The sequence below is a fragment of the Ostrea edulis genome, chromosome 2 (genome assembly GCF_947568905.1).
Source record: "Ostrea edulis chromosome 2, xbOstEdul1.1, whole genome shotgun sequence".
NCBI classification, from domain to species: Eukaryota; Metazoa; Mollusca; class Bivalvia; order Ostreida; family Ostreidae; genus Ostrea; species Ostrea edulis.
The window spans coordinates 71276127-71299912 of NC_079165.1; the positions used below are offsets into that span (position 1 = coordinate 71276127).

Consider the following 23786-nt stretch of genomic DNA (forward strand, 5'->3'; position numbering starts at 1 on the left):
CATGCATCGAAGAATTTAAATTAAATTGAATTTACTTTGAATGATGACCTTAGCGTCCTAGATGAATGGTAAGAAATGGTTGTTAAAGTTTAATCCTTCTAAAACTAAAGCTATACCTTTTTTATTGAATATGAACACTGATCCTCCTAAATTATATTGTTTCAAGACTGTCAATTGGAGTATGTCCCAGCGCACAGACATGCATTCAGGATTGTTTGTTTCATGCGATTTAGTCTGGTCCCAGTATATACATAGAATAACAAATACGGCTTACAAAAAAAAACAACCAAAAAAAAAAACCAAAAAAAAAACAAAAACAACCAAAAAAAAAACAAAACCAAACCAAAACTAGGTCTTCTTCAAAAATTAAAAATCTTTTTTAAAAATGTGCACCACTTGCATAAGACCAGCTTTAGAATATGCCCCTGTTGTTTGCGATGGATGTGGCTCATATGACAGTGATTTGTTAGAAAAAGTCCAATTATGTGCAGCACGAATTATTACTGGCCTTCCTATACTAGCCTCTAAAGATTTTCTATTCTATATCTAGAAACTGGTTTAGAACCTCTATCTTCTAGAAGAGCAAATGCTAAATTAGTTACTACGTACAAGATTCATAATAACGAGGTTCCACAGTATGTAAAAACAATGCCTACTTAAATAAACAATATATCCACACATAATTACCGTTATGGCGATAACTACATGTATTCAATGCTCAAATGCAGAGTTTAAGTTTATAAAAACATCATTTGCACCAGACGCTGTATCAAAGTGGAATTCTCTTAGTGTCGAATTAAGACAGGCTTCTTCAATTAAACAGTTTCGTAAACGTGTTAGCTCTAATATCAGCAATCCCCCCCTGTATACTTTTCATATGGTTCCCGTCTGTTGAATATAATTCATACCAAACTGAGACACATCTGTATTTTGAATTATGATCTTTATAGACGCAATATTGTTGATTTCTTCTTTATGTTCCTGTGGCATGCGTGAAGACGCATATCACTTTTTTTATTTGTAAGATACAAATCAATGAATATATAATTGCAGTTAGACGATTTGGTTATTATGGATACACACACGTACATCTTCTACTTTGGGGTGATAATGTCTTAAAGATCTACCGAATTAAATAATTGTATTTTCTCTTATATGTTCAGACGCATCATATATCCATGAAGCTAAAAGATGTAGCTGATGATCATATCATATTACACTGTTTATCTATAGAACACTTACCATTTATGTATTCTCTGTATATTATTTTTTTGAATGACAATTGTGTGTTACATGTATTAGGTTGCACGAACTTGCTTCTGATCCCTTTGTATATTTTTCATATACAATAAAATACGCTCAAATCAAATCACATTCACTATCTCGTAATTACGAGAAGATATCTATATAGAAGCTCCATTCTTTTCTTTCCGTCAGTTTTTTTTAAATGCTGTTCTAAATATCTGATCAAATTATTCCAATTTTAGTAGAGCATTAGACTAGTTAGATTAAAGTTAACGTACTGAGTAAAAGTTTTTCCATTCATCATCTATGAGGTATCTTATAAAATATATTTAAGATATCTTATAAAGTTTATGAGATTATCTTATAAACATATAAGAATAAACATATAAGAAATTTTTAATGTTTCAAAGGTTGATCTAGAAAATTTTGAAAGGGAGGGGGTCTAGCACTTGATCTTTTAGGTACTTTTCACAACTCCCACTCCTTATGTACACAACATCTTATAGAGAGATCTTGAGACAGTTCTTTTACACGAAAATGCTTAGTTTATCTACTACTTGTTTCCAAAGTTCTAGTAATTTTTATCGCCACACTCAGATCTAATTTCGCAATAGAAATTAAAAAAAGAGCTGATTTAAAGGTTACTCCCGATAGGTGGGGGTGGGGGGTAAGCACCCCCCAGAAGTTCTGGGGGTAACTGGTACAAAATCCTGTATTCTGAGCATTTCCCGGCACTTCTTTTTCACTTTTAAACTGTCTACTTCTTAAACAATCTTTATGTTACATATCCTTTTTCAGAATTCTTAAGTGATGCTTGTGTCTGACGAAAATATTGTAAATATAAATCGGTTTCTCGTCTTATTTATCCTAGAATAAAATGATATACTGGTATTGATAAATCTGAATGATGCAATTACATGTAAGTATCCACCTTTCATATCAATTTGACTCAAAGTCTTGTTAAAGTTGAATTAATCTAAACTGTTTGTTTCGCAAAAAAAGGGGGGGGGGGGTCCGGACCCACCCCCTTCTGGATCCGCCCTTGTGTTTTAAAAGATATTTTATATTACAAAAATATGAGATATCTCATATCTTTTAAAAAGGATATAAGATATCTCATAAACTTTAGAAAATGTTTTATAAATTCTATAAGATATCTTAGGTTTACGAAATATCCTTAATGAGGAATAAATGTAAAAACGTTGTGCCATCTATAGAAACATGTATGTTATACATGTATATAGATATACGTTTCTGAGAATGTTGACCTGAAATACTAATTTCAAAAGTTTGAAAGATATTAACCGCTGTGAAGGAGAAACTTCAGAGGTACTGTACCACAACATGTTAGAAATATAGTCGAAATCAAACGTGATTTCTCAACAATTTCAAAGAAATTTTAGTAAAATGGAATCCACAAAACTTTACCAAAATCAAAAGTTTAAAAACTTACAATTAAATAAATTTATTGTTTGCTTTTAATTATTTTCCTTTTGTTTTCTTTCTTTTATTATTTGGTCATGCTCTGCTAAAAAATTTAACTCTCATGTAAACTGCTATTAATTTTTGTTTATTTCTATTTCAGTTATCATTCTTTTCCTTATTTTTTAGTCATGCTTCTTCAATAACTACCTTACTGCTGTGGTTCAAATTTAGTGTTATTTGTTTGCATTGTGCATAGTACCGATTTTGAATAAAATTTACTTTTAAGCGATATCTTAAATATGGGAATGTCGAATTTTACTTTTTCAAATTTTGAGATGTTCCCTAAAATATTTTCACTTACTTCCCTTTAAAGCAGATAGTTTTATCCAATAGTAAAGCTTGCAGTATTTTGTGTTCGTCTTGCACGAGGGAAAAGGGAATGGATGAAAATACGTGAATGAAAACGGTAGGGATTTTAAAATAGCCACAATGACGACAGAAGAAACACCTAACATCTCAAAGGAGGAAGAAGTGAAACTGAAAGAATTATTTGACAAACTTGATGTGAATAAGGACGGAAGAATAGACATCAATGACCTTACTCAGGCACTGTCCACCTTGCAAGTTCCACAAACACCGGGTCATGCAAAGGTTATATTTGATTGCATATACAGTTTTTGAACACTGTCCATTTGGGCTTATAGCAGGAATGCGTATTAGACTGAAGAGTAATTTATAGGTTTAAATCAAACACAAAATATTAGGCCTACACGCTTGTGTTTAATTTTGAAAAGTGTTGTCGACTTGAGAAGGGGTATGTAAATTTTGCCCAGTTCCGGATCACATTTTCTTCACGATTGCTGGCGATATAATCTACGAAGAAAAAAATGTTGAAGGCATAGAATTAAATATGCTATAGTGGAATTGAAATATTGATTTCTAGAAGTATCTAGATGTAGTAAATTAATTATAATGATTTTATTTTTAAAAATGTATTTTATGAGGGTAAACTATGAAATGGTGGCCGTTTGCAATGGCTTCGAAAATAGCCAACTTGAATTACTGTGGGATTTGCACCTTGTAAAGGTAAGAAATGCATGTTTCATTGTGATAGGGAGTCAATAGGATGTCTAAGGCGAAAAGTTGAAGCGGACAAGAAATTCAATTTAACCCATTTTAATCGCAACAAGCGGCCGAAGTTCAGGCAAGATTTCCCGAATCACTTTATGTGACACTGGTCTGAGATTCGGAAGAGGCGTCAGTCCAAATATCCAGCCTCGACGAATCTCGCTGAGATTAGAGGGTATGTGTGTCATTATCCACCTTTGTAACCAGGGACAAAGTATATGGTTGAAAGTCCTGAATTTGACAGGGTCTGAATTTTGACATTTTCGTTCTTTTGTATGCATTTTGTTTGTTCTCATGAGAGTTAACATAATTTTGTAAGCAAGTCGTGCTATGATAGACTAGCAAGCTCATCACTTGATTTCAATCAAAATGTTTAGAGATTAGAGCTCTCCTGTGTAGGAGGTACATTTAGTAGAACTTTGAGGGCCTAAGTGGTACAGAGTGAACCTACAGTCTGAGGAAGACGATAAAATGTCTCTTTAAATATGTAAACGTTGGAAATACAAAATACTATCGAAAGAAATGTTTTACTAAAGCAGAAACATATAAACAATGTCATATTTGAAAGTAATATCCTAGATATGGTACCTGCGACCAACAAAATTGCGTGATATAATAAGAATTCCATGTATTTAATTACTCCCTGAATACTTATCACTTAGTTTGTGTATCAGTTGAATTCGGATGATGAAACAGCATATGAGAAACATACTGAGTACATTCAATGCAGTGATGAATATTCGTCCCACTCCTGCATGTAAACAAATTGTTTCGCGCCTTACTATATACGAGAGTTCTTCAAAGGGAAATAACTCGGAATATATCTTGAAACTGGCGTATTACGTTAACTCACTTTCTAATACATAATTGAAATCGTATTACTGATTTGACCATGCCCACATAACATGACAACATATCATCTGCTTAGACTGAAGGTTCATTGATGATGTTTTGGGAAAAGAGACCTTTATATCAACAGGTGACGTAACCTTTGAATTAGGACTTAGTAATGACTCCATCCATTGTTTACATTGTCGTTTTTAATGCACCGCTAATGGAAATAAATAAATATTATTGGTTTAATTCCTATCTTGAAAAGATTAAGCTTTGAATGAAGTTTTTGAAATTACAGCTAAATATTGTGGAGAATTGCTGAATTGATGTATAAAACTGACAGACACGTGTTGATAGACGTATGGCATAGCCATTGTGCACGATATAAAATCCAATATATTAACTTGTAACAGCACCTTTATTAATATTTTGCAACAAAACCCCATAAAACCTATAGAATTCAGATTCCAAATATTGCCTAGATGATGATAATGATAAAATCATTCATATCAACACCATATTATACAAAATAAAATGTAGATAGTTCTTCATTTAGTATTGCTTGTTGAGGAGAGGGTTTAATCTATTAAGTGAAACCACATACAGGGTTTTCTTCAAATTTTGAATTCATGTATGATACAAGTTCTATCATCAATTCTGATTTCAAACATCACCTTGTGTAAGTTGTGGGATAATGTTAACTGCAAGTCAGTTATATTCAGAGAAGCACAGGCTCAATGGACATATATGCATACTGATCTGCATCTTCCAGAGTCAAAGGAAATGTGATCCGCAAAATTGTTGCGTAGTGAATTTCATCAATACAAACCCTTGACTTGGGAAAATGACTTGCATGTTGTTGTAATTAATTATTTAACTGTTATTACCAGATTTTCTGTGTCAGTAAATTTACATTCATTTTACGTTGTTGATATATAGCATCAAAAATTAGAGGAACACACGAGTGTGGTGTATATAGTAAGAGATATATGTCACAAATATCCCAATTCATGGAGCGCTCCACCTACCAAACATTTTGATTGGTTAGAAATATTGAGAATTATATTAGTGTGGGAAGTAGTCCCAGGGACCAGCACCGATTTTTCAGAGAGTAGTCCTCAGATGTTGGGGGTGGGGGGGATAATGCATTTTCAGGGAAATGAACGGTCTTATCTGAAGAAAATCAGTAGAGTTCTGATAATAGTTGTGATACAAATGAGAGATTAAATGGCTGTTGTGCAGGGTCTGTCCATTTTTCTGCTAATCAATACTAGTCTATTACAGGATGCATAAATTGAGACAGAGGAACAGTATGTTTGTGAATCGTAATTGCAATGTCATCCTCCTGTTATGTTAATTAGGTAACAGCAAGCTGTCCAGGGATTTATCAAGGATGTTTTTACAGTAAAGGGTATATACATTTCCCATTTTGAAAAATATGAGTATACCCTTTTCCCTTTAATTGTAGAAAACTCTTATATTGCAGAATTTACCTTCTTAAGATTGTATATATGAATTTCAAACAAATCTTTTCAGTTTTGATATATACTTTCATGTTCTGTTAGGCCAAAATAAAATATGTGTGTTTCCGGTTTCCCGACCCTACCTACTTTTTTGCTGCCAACCTTAAAGATTTTATTGACAATATATATATGAATGAAATAAAGTCCGCAATTTTTTTCTGTTTTTGACTGCTTTTGATCTTCAAAATGTTTTAAAAGTAATTGTAATATATATATATATATATATATATATATATACATGTATTTAAACTGTATCAAAAATGATATTTCAAGGAAAATGTTTCAATAAAATAAAATGTTTTACCTACCTACCCTACCAAATTTTTGGGAGAGTGAAATAGGAAACACATATATATTTTATTTTGGCCTTATCATCAGACTCCAACAATATAAACAATTATCAGCCATTTATTCTCCTGTTCTGAGATGTTGTTGTTTGAGAACTTAAAAGGCTTGTCCTCTCTAACCTTTGGGAACTTAATTCTCCATCTTAGAAATTTCCCTTGAATGTAACATGGGTATTAACACATAAAGACTGGATTAAACCCTGTAGACTTGTAAAAATGATCACAGATGTATATGTCATTGGGTATTTATGTGCATCATGATGAATTAATAGTCAAGAAATTAAAATTTTTTAATAACATTTCAGTTTTACCTAAATATTGGAAAAACGACAGTAATGGTGTGCCATATAGGTTTACTTTAGCTGTGAATCCCCAGTGTAGAAATTGAATATATACCGGTTTCAATATGTTATGTGATAATATAAAGAATGTTTTTTGAAATTATATACTCTAGTTCATTTAAAGTATGTAAATAAAACATGCATAAATGATGGAACTGCTATTTCAACATTATTCTACACAGGACATTTTGATTCTCCAGTGTGTTTTGAAAATTTCCCATTGTCATGAAATTGTTTACGGTTTGTATTTCAAGATCAACACAGCATAATGAAACAGATTGGAATTATAAACCAAAATATTACTCAATTTTTCCTTTATTTGATCAGTCCTCTTATTTTGGGATTTAAATTTTAGACCTTCATTCAACTTAGCAGAGCGTATATGCATTCATTGTACAGTGATGCATAAAGCAGGGGGTATATGCTTTCATTGTACAGTGACGCATAAATTTGATATACATTGTGTACAGTTCAGTGAAAGAAATGAGGCATTGCAGTTCTTGAAAGTCAGTGGGTTATTGCCTTAATTATTCTGAACATAAAATTTCTGCAAATATATGTATATTTACACTTAAAGTAGACCTATACTCTGCCTACGTCACAATCAAATGTAAATGCGGAACCACATGTCCGTTTTCCGAAATGTGGTATTTTAAAGATATCAGTTTGATTTTTACATGGCGATATGAATATCGGATATTGATTCCTTCCAAGGCGTTCTTATCACCTGAGGTCAAATTTTGTATTAAAGGGGGGGGGGGGGGGGGCTAAAGATGATTCAAGATTTAGAAAAAAATCGGTTGGAGAACAAACATTGAGGTACATTGACTATTCATGTATGTAAAAGTTTTACAGTGATCCATGTTCAACATATGGAATTACGCGGGCATCAGAAAGTTGGAGAGATGGATGGGAAAGGGGGGCCAATTCATATTTCCACCAGCATCATAATAATAATATTATTTCTCTTGTGAGGATTCGGGTTAAAGTAGGTCCTCAGTACCCCATGCTTGTCGCAAGAGGCAACTAAATGGCCGGTCCTTTGGATGAGACCGCAAAAACCGATACCCCGTGTCACAGCAGGTGTGGCACGCTAAAAATCCCTACTCAAAGGCCGTCAGCGTCGAGCATAGGCCTAAGTTTTGCAGCTTTTCACCGACAATGGTGACGTCTCCATATGAGTAAAAAATTCTCGAGCATAATAATTGCTAATTCAAAACTACACAGCTGTTGAATCCAAATTATCATGAACAAATACATGGTAAGCTTGTGTAAAAATAAAAGTTCACACTTCGCTGCTCCAGTGACCACAGATATCATAGTTGTGTTCGCTGCTCCAGTGTTGCAGATATTGACGCAAGCTTTAAAGAACAGCTGCAAATAATTTGTTTTATTTCACCGACCGTCATAAATTTTGTCATTTTTTCCTCATCCTCTCTCCTTTTTTTCAAAATTATTGGGGCGGCATCTGTATAACGCGATTAGTTCCTTATTGAGATTGCATCTACATAGATCGGCGTAAGTGGTGTACATGTATGTATATCCAATTTATGTACCTGAAAATGATTTCATGATAAAAGATATTACACACATGCATTAATCATATAAGCTAAACTATCAAAATTCAGTTTTCAATTGTTACTTTTGTTTTATATTCATATTGTGAATTGCCTTCTGTAGAATATTTTCCCCCAGATGAAATGTAAAATCTAATTGCAAACCACATGTATCTTATAATACTTATAGTTTAACATGGTTCAAATTATTATCCAAGGTTGTAAATATACTCAAATTTCACATGTCGTATTAAAAGATGATAATGTATAATCAAGATTGGGGGGGGGGGGGGGTATACTTGTTGTAGAGCTTATAGCTTTTAAAATGATGCGTCAACATATGATTTTCTTAATGTAAATCCTTTTTCTGAGATAATAATCTGTAAATTAGAAACAATTTATTCAAGGTTTAGTCCATAAAAATAGGGGGGGGGGAAAAGAACAATATTATTGACATCAAATGGCATTGATATTTTCAACAGTATTTCTTTTAACATGTTTGGGCTCACAAAGTGTGCATTATGAAAAAAGTTATTCCAATTTATTAAAATAAATGATTACATATCATTAAATAATGGGTATGTAGTCTATGTTGCTTATTACAGCCCATTTGTTTGGAAAACTATTAATTATTAAGAAAAATAAGAAGGAGGAATACATTTTCATTAATGCTGATTATATGTGGATGGGGTACTTACTTTTGAGAAGCAATAACAATGAAAATATCATGTTAACATATATATTTTTCCATGTTTATCTATTACTGGAATATATATCTATCTTATAAAGGCAATTTTTTCATGATTGAGTCCATTTAAGGCAGAGTATAGGTCTACCTTAACATGCCATTTTCATGCTGTGACTTTTGAATCTACATGTATAGAAGATGATGATCATAGAATAAGGATTTAATGAGGTAATGGTTTCCTGGTTATGAATTTAGATAAGCTTAAATATCTCAGTCTGGTCTCCAAGTGTGTTTCATTGTGGTATGTGAAATAAACCCTTTCATATGTGATGTCTTAATTTGATAGTGAGGTTACTGTATGTCAGATCTTCGTTAATTTTCCATTGAGGACACTCAAAGAATTATTTTTAAAAAAAAACTGGTAGGAATTTTTTTTCATATGGTATTGGGAATTTACACACTGTTCAAGATTACTAAGTTTCAGGGCCGTCAATCTCTTTGAATTGGGTCCGATAAATGGACCCTTCCCAATTGGGAAAACCCCTCAAAATTCCCAATTTACTTTTCTAGAAATTCCCAATATCACACACTGTTACATTGTGTGTATAAAAAAAATAAATCATGTTAGTTTTGTTTTTACTTAAGACAAGGCCTGAAATGTAAAATTTCCCAATTTGGCCCAAAATGTTGATAATTTTCCCAATCTAATTGGACCCGGACCCTGTACCAGAAGGACAGTGACAGCCTTGAGTTTCTCTTAACAATTAAATTATTCATACAAATAATATCCTGTATTGTTGAAACTGAAAGCATGAAAAGAATAGGGTTTTAATATGATGCTAACTTTTATTGTGGATAAGTTTACGTCAGGCATTAAGAAAATTGGAGAAGAATTGCTTGGGGGGGTATACACGTTATTACAAACAGTCTGAACAGAAATGAGTGACAATGATCAATTCAATATCTGCTTACTGATTTCGATTTCTTGATTTGTATTGAGAGTACATCTAAGATCTGCATGTAATCAATACATAATATGAAGTTGGCAACATTGTCAATGTGTGAGTGACTTAATATATATATGTATGCCAGGAAATAAAGTTGATTTATTTAGACTATATTTGTATTGGAGAGTTTTTAGATGATTTTCTTTATATCATTTGTTTCAGAGGTTTTTTGACAAGCATGACAAAGATAAAGATGGACTAATTGACTTTGGAGAATTTGTTAAATATGTCCGAGACCATGAGAGCAAACTGCGACTGTACTTCAAAAACATTGACATCAATGATGATGGTGAGTCCTTTGTTGAATATAGAAGCGTGGATATTATGAATAAATGATGAATGCCCTGTAGTTACCTAGGAAGCCCAACAGACTGCATGCAGGACACATTGTAACTGTTGTAAACGGTACATAGTTCTACTATTAATGTGAACATGCAGGACACATTGTAACTGTTGTAAACGGTACATAGTTCTACTATTAATGTGAACATGCAGGACACTTAATTAATGTAACTGTTGTAAATGGTACATAGGTCGATCTACTTTTGTGACTTTTTTACATTGTTATAAAGTATCAGTAAAATTCAGCTGAGGGTGTCTGAGTGACATTTGTAGTGAATAGAATTAAATTTTTAAATATTACATTCACTATGTGTGTTCTGCTTGATATTTCCATTGAAATCCATTACATTATTTGCAACTATGAAGACACAATCTGTTTCAATCGAGTTACCATGGTTACATCTGGGTTTTTAGTGCGGTCTGTGTGGAAACACACATTTCATAAACTCCTCAACCTATTTCAAAGTATCGTTAAAATTGTTGGGAAAATGTGTTTTCTGGTTTATTTTTTACCTTTTATTATACCCCCCGAACGAAGTTCTGGGGGGTATATAGGAATCACTCTGTCTGTCTGTCTGTCTGTCCGTCTGTCTATCTCCAGATTTGTGTCCGGGTCTTTAACTTCTTTGTTCTTTGACATATGCATACCATATTTGGCACACAGGTGGATCACCATGAGACGATGTGTCGGGTACCTTCATGACCTCTATATGACCTTGACCCTAAGGTCAAAATTAAAGGTTTTTTTACAATGGATTCGTGTCCGGGCCATAACTTCTTTGTTCTTTGACATAGACATACCATATTTGACACATGAGTGTATCACCATGAGACGATGTGTCATGAGTGTATCACCATGAGACGATGTGTCAAGTACCTTCATGACCTCTATATGACCTTAAACTTTAACCTCAAGGTCAAAATTGATTATAGAGTTTTGACATAGTCATACCATAAGACATGGGTGTATCACCATGAGACTATGTGTCATGTACATTCATGACCCCTTTATGACCTTGACCTTTGATCTCAAGGTCAAAATTATAGGTTTATGCCATGGATTTGTGTTCGGACTATATCTTCCATTTTCTTCTACAAAGGCATACCATAGTTTTACACTGAGGAAAGAGGTAATTTATACCTATTAACAACACCCTTTGAGAGATTGGGGTAAGCGGGGGGTATTCTTAGTGAGCATTACTCACAGTACATCTTGTTTGAATTTAAAATATCAAACAACACTTACCTATATGATACAATGGTTTATTTTATGAGTTTAGAGATTGTCCTTCTTGGGCTATTTCCCTTTACCATCGTTTAAATATGAAAGTCATTATCAAATATGGAGACAAGTCAAGGTCAGGTGATTTTCAGCTGCTATGATTATATAACTTGGGTGCAGTCTTCACGAAAACTCAGTGGTCCGAAGACCGAGGCCAGTGAATTTTACGGTCGGGTCAGTGAAAATTAAAAATCAGAAAGTCCGATGGGCTAGTAGACTTTTTGTAAATCACATTAAACATAATGTTGGATTTAGATATTCTGAACATCTTATTTCCTTAAATTTACAATAAAAATAAAAATAAATCAAAAAATAGCATATAAAGTAAATGTTTGGACATTGTGGTTTATTTCGTAAAAAACGGTAACTATACTTCTAATTGTCAAGATAACTTATTAAACGAACAACTTGTTGAAACAACAAGAATGGCCGCGTTCTGTATCGGCACTGCACACCGGTAATTGCTGCTTTATTGCATTGTCCAATTAAAATGAACTTCGACAATTGCAGTTATCTCTGATTTTATACAATTTCTATAGTTTGTAGAATTAATCAATGGTTTCCATTTGATGTTGGTAGAGAAGGCTACTTCCTAAGGTGCACTCGGGCTGTTTTCATGTTTGTGAAAAATATGTGAATTTGTAGTCTTGTTGTTTGCGGGCGAAGAGAGAGAAAATACCGTGTACAGCCGGTGTTGTTTTTCTGATATCGACAGAAAGGATGTCTTAGGGTAGATATGAATATGAGTAATAACCATAGTTTCAGTAAATTAATTGTACAATATTACAATACATTCCATTAATGTATGTGATAAACATGAAAATTTAGGGGGCCAATAAATTTCACCGTGGGCCAGTAAATTCAGACAGTTCACTGGTCCGACTGGCCAGCAAGTTTTAAATGTTTTCATGAAGACTGTGGGTGTCGGGTGTCTGTGTAGCGTAGTGGTTAACACACTCACTTCTCACCGCTGTGACCCGAGTTTGATCCCCGTGATTGGCAGTGGTTGTATTTGAGAGGGTATGGGTTTCCTCTGGGTACTCCGGCTTCCTACTAAAATACAACCCCTTAGTACTAACATCAGTTATATATGCTGATTTTTTTAGGAAATATTTATAAAAATGTTTAAGCTAGGGCTTTCATATTTTGTTTATACTTTCCTTACGGCAAGCCCTTTCATGTGATCGAATGGTGTGTGATCTTATGATCGTGACCTGGAAATTTGACCTACTTTTGATAAAAATCTTACCTTTTCAATATGTCTTAAACTAGATCTTTCATATCTAGTACATAAATTTCTTATGGCAAGGCCTTTCATTTCATATCATGTCCTTTGACCTTGTGACCTTGAACTCTGAGTTTGACCTACTATTAAGATTGATTGATTAAATATTGTTTAACGTCCCTCTAGAAAATGTTTCACTCATATGTCGACGTCACCATTGCTGGTGAAGGGCTACAAAATTTAGGCCTATGCTTGGCACTTAAGGTCTTTGAGCAGGGAGGGATCTTTATTGTACTACACCTGCTGTGACACGGGACCTCGTTTTTTTGTGGTCTCATCTGAAGAACCGTTCCATTTAGTCGCCTCTTACAACAAGCAAGGGGTACTGAGGACCAATTCTAATCTGGATCCCCATGGGATCTTACTACTAAGAAAAGTATATTAGCAACTATTGTAAGTAGGTCATTCATGTTTTGTACAGAAAATCTTCATGGCAAGACATTGTGACACATGTACAATGGTGTTTGATCTTTTGACCTTTGATTTTGACCTACTTTAAGAAAAATCTGAACTTTTTAATATCTCCTGAACTATTAAGATAGGGCTTTCATATTTTGTATATAGATTCTTTATGGTAAGACTTTGTTATGCTTTAAAGTAATATTACCTCAGAATTTGGAAATTTTATTTTGTTGTAAAAATATGTTATTATGATAGTTTTGTATGGAACTTTAACCATAATCATCGATAAAATTAAAAATAAGGTTAAGATTTTATCAAAATAAATATTTCGGTTCTATTGAATGTATAGTTTTATATAGTAATCAGTTTTTGTACTGGAAGACATTTTGATGTAATTTTGCTTCATTCGGAGTCTCTGGATAGGTTTTATAACACAAATATCAATAACAAAAGTTTATAAACCTTATTTTTTTGTCATTGAAATAGTAAATCACAATTTTGCAACAAACATTCAACAACAAAATTACAGCTAGTATTGCTTTAAAACTGTGTTTATTTCAGGAAACAAAACCATGATTAATACATATCATTAGAATTTTCGAGATTAGAACACAAGTATATATGCACTTCCTATCTCATATATTGTTGACCTTTAACAACGACAAGGCCAAGGTGTCTCAGGTGAGCGATGTGGCCCATGGGCATCTTATTTTTTAAGCAATACTAGGTAAGACAGTTTGATACTTTGGTAGTCATGACAATTGATGTTTAACATAGCAATATCTACGTAGATTTTCTTTTTCAGGTTCTATCGACAAAGACGAGATTATTGCTTCATTTAAGAAACTTGGTGTTAACATTGATTCAAATGAGGCAGACAAATTGGTGTCCAAGTAAGTGTATTTTATGTACAGTCAAGACTTTGTCTTGAGTTATGGAAAAAAAATTCTATTTTTTTCCTTTATGGCATTTTTAGCTTCGGTTCATGTGAGATTTTCTGATCGCTTTTTGTCCGTCGTCTGTCTGTCTGTTAAACTTTTCACAATTTCGACTTCTTCTCCAGAACCACTGGGCCAATTTCAACCAAACTTGGCCAAAAGCATCCTTGGGTGAAGGGCTTTCAAGTTTGTTCAAATGAAGGGCCATTTTCTTTCAAAGGGGAAATAATCACAAAAATGCAAAAATAGGGTGGGGTCATTTAAAAATCTTCTTCTCAAGAACCACTGGGCCAGAAGAGCTGAAATTTACCTGAAAGCTTCCTGACATATTGCAGATTTAAGTTTGTTCAAATCATGGCCCCCCGGTGGTAGGATGGGGCCACAAGGGGGGATCAAAGTTTTACATACAAATATATAGGGAAAAACTTTAAAAATCTTCTTCTCAAGAACCACTAAGCCAGAAAAGCTGAGATTTACATGAAAGCTTCCTAACATAATGCAGATTCAAGTTTGTTCAAATCATGGGCCCCGGGGGTTGGATGGGGCCACAATAGGGGATCAAAGTTTTACATACAAATTTTTAGGAAAAATCTTTAAAAATCTTCTTCTCAAGAACCACTGAGCCAGAAAAGCTGATTTTTACATGAAAACTTTCTGACATAGTGCAGATTCAAGTTTGTTCAAATCATGGCCCCCGGGGGTAGGATGGGGCCACAAGGGGGGATCAAAGTTTTACATACAAATATATAGGGACAAACATTAAAAATCTTCTCAAGAACCACTAAGCCAGAAAAGCTGAGATTTACATGAAAGCTTCCTGACATAATGCAGATTCAAGTTTGTTCAAATCATGGGCTCCGGAGGTTGAATGCCTGGGGCCACAAGGGGGATCAAAGTTTTACATACAAATATATAGTTAAAATCTTTTTCTCAAGAACCACTGAGCCAGAAAAGCTGATTTTTACATTTCTATTTTGAATTTATTATACTTTACTGAATGTGATTATTACTTGGCTCTGGTCAATGACCATTTCATACTTCACTTAGTCCAACGGTCACACTGCTATACATATTACTCAGTTGACCAAGAAGGCCCGTGGACCTCTTGTTTTTATATATGTGGGATGCAGGTAGAAGGAACCTTTATTTGAACAATAAAATGCTTTCTTTGTTGTTTCATCGGGTGATGAAGGTAGCTACATGTAGCATTGCAGAAAAAATGTTAAAATTTTCTGCAATGATTACTACCTTCATCACCCGATGAAACAACAAATAAAGACATTTTATTGTTTATATTTATATTTTTATGTACATGTATCATCAAAAATATAAACTAGAATTAAGATCTAAAATATCATATGATTGACCCATTTGTTACATTGAATTGAACAGCCAATGCACTCTTTGACCTTGATGACACTCCATATTTGGTAATGATTTTGCAGACAGGTGGTCTAGAAAACCGGATCAAACTAGTTTGCAACAACCATGTATTTGTTGCATGATGAAAGCAATGTCAATTTCATAAGAAATATAAGAGACAAGATTCAGTGAATGTAAATATTTTAAATTGGTTTTAATTTGTGAGACATGCATATTTTGGGGGAGGTTGGGGTTGGGGGTTGTTGTTGCATACTTGTACATAGTTTAGGAGGTGTAATCCAGTTGAATGCAACAGCAGTGTGTTTGATTTGAAATGTTGAGGTTTTATTTATTTGGTAAGTATATAATATAGTATATGTTTTTGTCTTGCAGAATGGACAAGGATGGTACCTTAAAGATTGAATGGTCAGAATGGAGGGACTACCTAATTCTCTCCCCCTCTCAGAGTATAAAAGAAATTCTTCAGCACTGGCGCCATGCCTCAGTAAGTGTGATGATCAGCTTTTGCATCATTAAATTGTAAATCCTACTCTTGTTGATAGAAATAACTAAGAATTTTTAAATATTAATAAGCACTTTTGTTCAACATCATCAACCATTTCTTATGCTATTCTCACTAACCATTAATGTTGTTATATGAGTATTTGGCTTAGAATGGGCTGTCCAAGCTACAGTAAATCTGCATCTCTATATTCTCTGCTTTCTTATTCAATTAGATTTTCTAATTTGTGTATTTATATATGTAAACTATTTCCCTGTAGAGAAACTGTGTAAGTATTTACTAGGTGAGTATTGTTTATCCTTAATGTTTGCTTTGATCTACGATTAACAGTAATCATTCCATTCCAATCCCTGCTTTTATGCAAGAAAATTCGTAACTTAATGAGGTGCAAGAAAATTTTGGGCTTAATAATTCAAGGGTTTTTTTTTTTTGGAGTGTCATCTAAATACATGTCTGTTATTGAAGTAAATTAGTTTACAGTTGCCTGAATTTCACAATTTGATGCTTGTAACATTATCATTTCTATAAGGTAAATGATGACAAGTTTATACATAGACCATTGTTATACAATATATATGTATTGCATGTATTTACAGAAAAACTAATATGTGTGACATTTGACTTTTATGTACTAAATAATGGTAAAATATCACTTCTGTTTTCAATGTAATTAAAATCAGATTGTCTCTATCCATTACACAGGAGAAGGATTTGATAGCATTGCATTTGAGGTCAAGTTATTTCACCTTTCACATTTGACCAATTAAATGATAGCTTTTGCTGTTATATTGGAACATATTTGGTATTTATCATGTGCATGCCAATAATTACCAAGAAGCACGGGAGAATAATTGAAGAAGATGGCATCTGTCATGAGCGATATTATATTTTAACGATAATGGATGTATTACATGTATATCTAAGATCTTCCTTTAACGCTGATATTTAAAATTCGTTAAAAATTTTCATGGATCTATGCCATTTTTTGTCAACTTACAATCTGGATTCGTTTCATTAAAACGATTCCTGATTGGTCCTTGATTCTTTTTCAAGCGATTGTTATTGGTCGAATATTTATTGAATTATTTATGAAACCGGGGTCAATAATATGACCTCAAATGCGATGCTGTCAGATCCTTCTCCAGTGTAGCGGTTAGAGATGAACTGATTTTATTAGATTGCTTCTGTGGTATGATTGTGTCTCACTATCTGTGAAATAATTTGAAAAACAATATTATATCCAGCCAGTCCGTATTCAGTGTTAATGTGAATGGTAACACTCTTTGAGGTTCAAAATTTGATACATCATTCGGACAAGTGTGTATTTTTTTCATCAGACAATTCTATTAACTTGCTTTGATAAAGGCATATTCAAATACTTTAAACTTCATTGAGAGAAAAAGTGAAGCTGAATGGACATGGACAGAGTTGTGTCTTTGCTCCTAAAATAAAGTGTTTGAGGAAAAATCTATAAAAATCACCTGCAGGATATCAAATTTCTGACAGTTTGAATATGCATGTACATGATAAAGTTAAAATAAAATTCAGACTTTGTCCCAATTAAATTTTCATCTTATTTCAATATACAATCAGAGAAATTGGACAAGAATTGTCACTGTGTGGTCTGCTCTTGACAATAAGTAAATTTATTTTCATGGGAAGAAAATTTATTAGTAACTAGTATGTAATAATTTTGTTATCTGTGTAATGTTATTGTCCATACATGATCACCTCTCTTCAAAATCAGTTAATCAAGTTGATTAATTCATCATTTAGATTTTAGGTTCTTTTTTTTTTTTTTTTTATGCCTTCAAGCATATTTCCAGCCTCGGTCTAATGTGAGGTATTTTGATATTTTAAGCGGAAATAGTATTTGTAAGTGATGACATGTTTATCGTAAAAATAATTTTCAAATGTTGTGTATATTTAACAGCAATTTGTTTCTTTATTATCAAGGCTTCTCTCTCTGTTTTGTCGTAAATGTAATGTGCAATTAGTATTGTTTGAATAGATTTTCATTAATTGACATAAACAATCAACTCTTTTTAATATGCATGATATCTCAGTTAATGTAGATGACTGTGTACCAGGTTATTTGTGCGTTTTGTCTGTTTGCTAACCGGAAAATATCTGTTTCTGTTGACTCTGAATACTGAAAAAAGAAATTTTGATTGAAGGAAGGTGTGGTTGAATAATTATTCAAAAAGCTAAAACCTTGTGCCAACATACCTACATGTAATAAATCATATGACCCCGTTTGTGATATATACATAAATAAATTGTCTTTATTTGTAAAATTTAATCCTCTTGAAACATATAGAACGAAATTTTATTTCAGCAATACCTCATCTTAAAAACATTAGAAAGGTTTGTATTTCAGATGGGGCTTTGGTCATGTACTCAAGAGATTATCAATTTGTTTGATTTTTATGACACTTCCAGCATTTTTCTTGTATCTCAACCCACATGACCCATATATTTAACTGAAAATATAACGGCGATACAATGCACTGTTTTCCCATTACAGCTGAAATCATTTAATTCAATGCATGGAAGTAGAGTGCGGTTTTCTTAAAAAGAGATCATAATTGAAAACATAGTTTAGAAATTTTAATGAGAGAAATTTTTGTTTTGGAAATTCTATAGATGATAGATGTTGGTGAGAATGTCATTGTACCAGATGACTTCACGGAAAAGGAAATGAAGACAGGGATATGGAAAACCAATTTGATGGCTGGAGGCATGGCAGGGGCTGTGTCAAGGTCATGTACAGCCCCTCTGGACAGGATCAAGGTCATGTTACAGGTAAAGGAATTTTCTCTTTTAATGGTGAAAAATTGGCAGTGACAGAAATCCTAATGGTCTTCTGACAGGTAAGTTAATCTCTCCATAAACTTAATACAGGAGCAGTACATGTAAATTCATTATCAGATTTTAATGTTACCAGCTCAGGTCAGTGTTTTCAGTCAAAAGCTCGGTAAAGTTTGTTTTCTAAAATCAGTGATCCACCCTTTTTTGTGGGCAGGCAATATTTTTATGTTAGTCTTTTTTACAATATGTGTATGCAATAGGGAGTCAACCATACGATACAACTTCCTTCTTGTTAGACACCCCCCCACCCCCCATCGGATGTTTTTATTTTGTGTATACAGTGGAGCCTCATTAATCCGGACACTTTGGTTCCCAGCAAAATTGTCCGGATAAATGAAGCGTTCGGATAATTGAATCACATATTTTCTAGCTTTGCATAAGTAACCAATATGTGCCTACTTTATTGATGCATAGTGAATTAAACACATTCTATCATTGGATTTAACCATTTGCATTAGTAAATAAATTATGATAATGTTAACATTTACATGTATTTCAAAGCACTAAAATTTAATGTACGTGTTCAGTGTATTTGCCTGTGCTTACATTGTACATACATATGATCCCTACAAATAAATATACAAAACTGTGTACCGTACGTATGCACTAAAACAAATAATGAAGCACTTTATGTAACTATAAGTAAATAAATCATTAGTAACTAACATAATCATTTACACTTCAAACATTTCATCACACTTTTACTTCTTAAAGAGGCCGGTAATTTCCATCTGTCACGATTCACGGGTTCGGCGGTCTTTTAAAACAATCTTCATCGTCCAAAGTTGATATAAGAATTTCGTGATTATCATGTCAGTTGACAACATTCTTTAACCAAAATTCAATCTGCCAGAGTTTATATTTCTTATTCTATAATTATCCAAGACAATATCGGGAGAACAAAATCATTTAAGCTCGTAATATCAAGACCTACTACTGCTTTGATCTAGTCACGCGCACCTATTATTTTCATGATGCGATAAGAACGGAACAAAACTCAGGTGAAACTAACATTACAGGTACATACAGAATTTAATTGTCATTTTCCTTAAAATGGTAATTTTCTCACTTCTACCCAGAGTTTAAAAATTCGAAAGCAATAAAGCTCTACAACATCGTAACAAGAATCAATCGTACACAGGTACATTCTACATGCGTGACATTCTAAGCATTAAAAACCTACTACATATACATGTGCATGAACATACATGACTGTATATTTCACGCCAATCAACAGTATAAAATCCAGAATCTAGAAGTATAATCTACACTCTTTAGATTTGAATAAGCCGATATCAATTTACGAATCAGTACAACTGATATGTGTAGCAGTTAAAAAAAAACACATCATTACGGCATGATGTTTAATTTATTAATACTATTAGGGAATTGATCAAGACTATAAAATAATATGCTACAGATTTATTTACAAAATTCAACACTATGTACACGCAATAAAGATCTTATGTGCGAAAATTGGCAATACAATGTCTCGATCGGCACGTGCTATCTAACGGACTTATAATCACACAACACCTAATTGGAGGGAGGTGTTGACAGGGTACAGGTAATCGCTTCAATTAGACAGTTTGGCTTGTTTTCTTTATAATTTACGCCTTGCTAAACTTGTCCGACACAGACCTTCCCTAAACAAAATTACCGTCCGGATTAACGGTACAGTTTTCTTTGCATTATAATGTTTTGTAGTAAAAAGTGACCGTCCGGATCCGGAACGCGAATTTCCGGATTAATGATGCAAAATAATGTATAAAAATTCTGTTCCCTAGAAAAATCGTCCGGAAGGTGAAGCGTCCGGATTAATGGCATCCGGATTACCGAGGCTCCACTGTATATGTTCTCTTTCTCAATGTTATTTTTATAGATGTATATAACAGGGGGTCATCTAGTCATTTGCAGTATATGATCTTAATTTTTACTTGGTTTTAATGACCCCCTGTACTGTATATACTTTTCGTCATTTACTAAATAAATGACATTTCCTATTTTCAAACTAGTTTTAATTTGCCTGCTTTGAGCAAAAAACGAGTGCAGTCCACTTGGCAAATGGTTTTGAGGGAAGGATCATAAAGCCTATTTTATTCAATGCCACTTCACCAACATTTTTGATGGTGTCTCTAAATTAAACATTGTATTTTTCGATTGAATTCCTCGCAATATATGTAGCAGTATTATTGATACATTTTAAGAATTAAAAATGTTGAGGATGTTGTTGACAGGTGCATGGAACAGGCAAGAACCAATTCGGGGTGATCAATGGTTTTAAACACATGCTGGAGGAAGGTGGTGTGAAGTCACTATGGCGAGGGAATGGTGTCAATGTCATCAAAATAGCTCCCGAATCGGCCATCAAGTTTATGGCATATGAACAGGTGCGTAGGCATTTTCATTGTAAAAGAAGCTTGTTATTTTTATGATATTAGTAAGTCACATAATGATTGGTTATGAGTATTGTGTGAATATATATATAGGGGCAGGCAACATTCCTAATGTATGAGTATAAAGTATCTAGATCTTGTGAAATCCAAAGGTCCAGCATAAAGCATCTAGATCTTGTGAAACCCAAAGGTCCAGCATTGTTGGATACACATGGTTGATTATTACTTTGTTCTTCTCTCCATCAGAGAGATAGAGAGAGGAATGAAACATAGTCAGTTGTAGGTATTCCACAATGAAGGTCCAGGGAATTTTTTTTAAATAAATTTCTTATGCTTGAAGTTTGTTCATCTGCATAAAAAGTATGAAGAGATATGTTATTAGGGCTGTTCCATTAAAACATATGAGGTACCCGGGGAAGGCACTTTAAAATTTGGGTAACCACCCATAGAAGCATAAAAATGTAATGAGGGACCACTCACAGAAGCAATTTTAGATAGTGCGGCACCACCCATAGAAGTGAAATAAATGTGAAATACACTTTTTCTTTAAATTCAGTATGTATAAATGACTATTTATAACCCCTGAATAGAGGTCTATTTTCAGATGTTCCCAAGCATGATAGTAAAGAGAAGAGTATCTTGGGTGTCATCACCATTCAAATAACTGGCCATCAATGAAGCTTGATCATAGAACCATCAATTTATTTTATCAAGACTGTCTTTCTTAAACATGATGAACTAAATTAATTTTATAAGTCTACCTGTTCATAAAAAGTCTAGTATTGTAAATGTTCAAAAACAACTATTACAGCGAATTACAAAAGACCGGTTGAGTTTTCAATTGCCTGCTGGATTGATCAATAGACTTTACAATTTGGTCAGCCAAGAATCACATTTGGTCTGAATTTAGGTCACAAAGTTACTCAAGCGTAGATTGCTTTTACAGGTAAATCTGAGTTGATTTCAGTGTCTTTTGCAGCTATTTCCCTAGGATTTTTTTTCCAAAGTGAACATCAATTAAATCAAATTGAATATATTTCTCTCTCAGATACACATTTGAATACTTTAACATGTTTAATTAAAGGTGCTCTCTCTCTCTCTCTCTCTCTCTCTCTCTCTCTCTCTCTCTCTCTCTCATTTGAAACATTATTTCAAGTGTTTTTAAATCAATAAATTTGGAACAAAATCAAATTTGATTATATTTTTCTTTCAAAAATACTTTTGATTACTTTAAGTAAAGAAAAGGGTGTATTCTCTCTCTCTCTCTCTCTCTATTCTCTCTCTCTCTCTCTCTCTCTCTCTCTCTCTCTCTCTCAAATACAATTTTTTATTGATTAAATTGAACTTTAATAAACTCTTATCAATTTCACTTTTTAAAAAAATTCATTAGACATCTCACAAAGTGTCCACATGTACATGAACCATTTATCTGTTTGTCAATCTATATTTGAGGTCATTCCATTCATATCACACAAAGAAAACTTCCAGAAAACTCTTCTATTGTTACTGTTTCTGACCAATAGAATTCTTGTTATTATAGCTAACCATTTAAGTTCAGAGTTCTATTCTATTTATAGTTTTTAGGGTTGGTTAGTGCACATCTACCTTTGGGAATTTTACAACACCTATTCAGCTTATAACCATGAAAAAAATAAGATGGAGAGATATTTTAACAAAGAAATTATTAACTTATACAATTAGAGAAATTCTTTTTCCTGAAATAATCAGTAAAACTGAAGTGTTAAATTATCTTATTTATGGGGTTGTCACTCACACTGAGAAAAAAAAGTTGTCAATTCTTTGTCATACCTGAGTAACTTTGTGACCTAAATTCAGACCAAATGTGATACTTTGCTGACCAAATTGTAAAGTCTGTTGATCAATCCAGCAGGCAATTGAAAACTCAACCGGTCTTTTGTAATTCGCTGTAAAAGTTTTAAAATTGACTAGTATTTTGAGTATTAAAAAACAAGAAAATGTGTCTCTTTATGTAAATAAAATGATATTGTATGTTTCTTAGTCAATATATAAATTTACAACCTGCAACTTAAGATTTGTGAGGCTCTATTCTACCGTTTTCAACAATTTCGATAAATTCCAATTTCTCGATTCATATTTGTGCGCCATGTTTGGTGTACTGAAGTTTCAACTTCCGATTGTCAAGTCATTTGCATATGTCATATAAAGTAGTATTTACATCAATGGACAAGTATGGAGGCGAAAGCTATTTCGTCGGTATTGAAAAGGTTTGAATTTAATATCAAGTTAAAAACCGAACAGCAGAGTGTAAA

General features: G+C 33.2%; 1 protein-coding gene across 2 annotated transcripts in view; it reads left to right on the forward strand.

Annotated features, from left to right (window-relative positions):
• The first annotated feature begins 3055 nt into the window (after positions 1 to 3055).
• LOC125679253 (calcium-binding mitochondrial carrier protein SCaMC-2-like) overlaps positions 3056 to 23786 on the forward strand; it is a 36308-nt gene continuing 15577 nt past the window's right edge. Inside the window, exons 1-6 of one of the 2 annotated variants that reach the window (XM_048918334.2) lie at positions 3056 to 3321; positions 10257 to 10383; positions 14211 to 14298; positions 16099 to 16210; positions 18875 to 19033; positions 21337 to 21489. In XM_048918334.2, the coding sequence (XP_048774291.1) occupies positions 3160 to 3321; positions 10257 to 10383; positions 14211 to 14298; positions 16099 to 16210; positions 18875 to 19033; positions 21337 to 21489 (801 nt within the window). In that variant the 5' untranslated portion in view covers positions 3056 to 3159. Of the gene's footprint in view, positions 3757 to 10256; positions 10384 to 14210; positions 14299 to 16098; positions 16211 to 18874; positions 19034 to 21336; positions 21490 to 23786 lie in introns of both variants that reach the window. The other variant, XM_048918335.2, reaches the window with a different exon arrangement.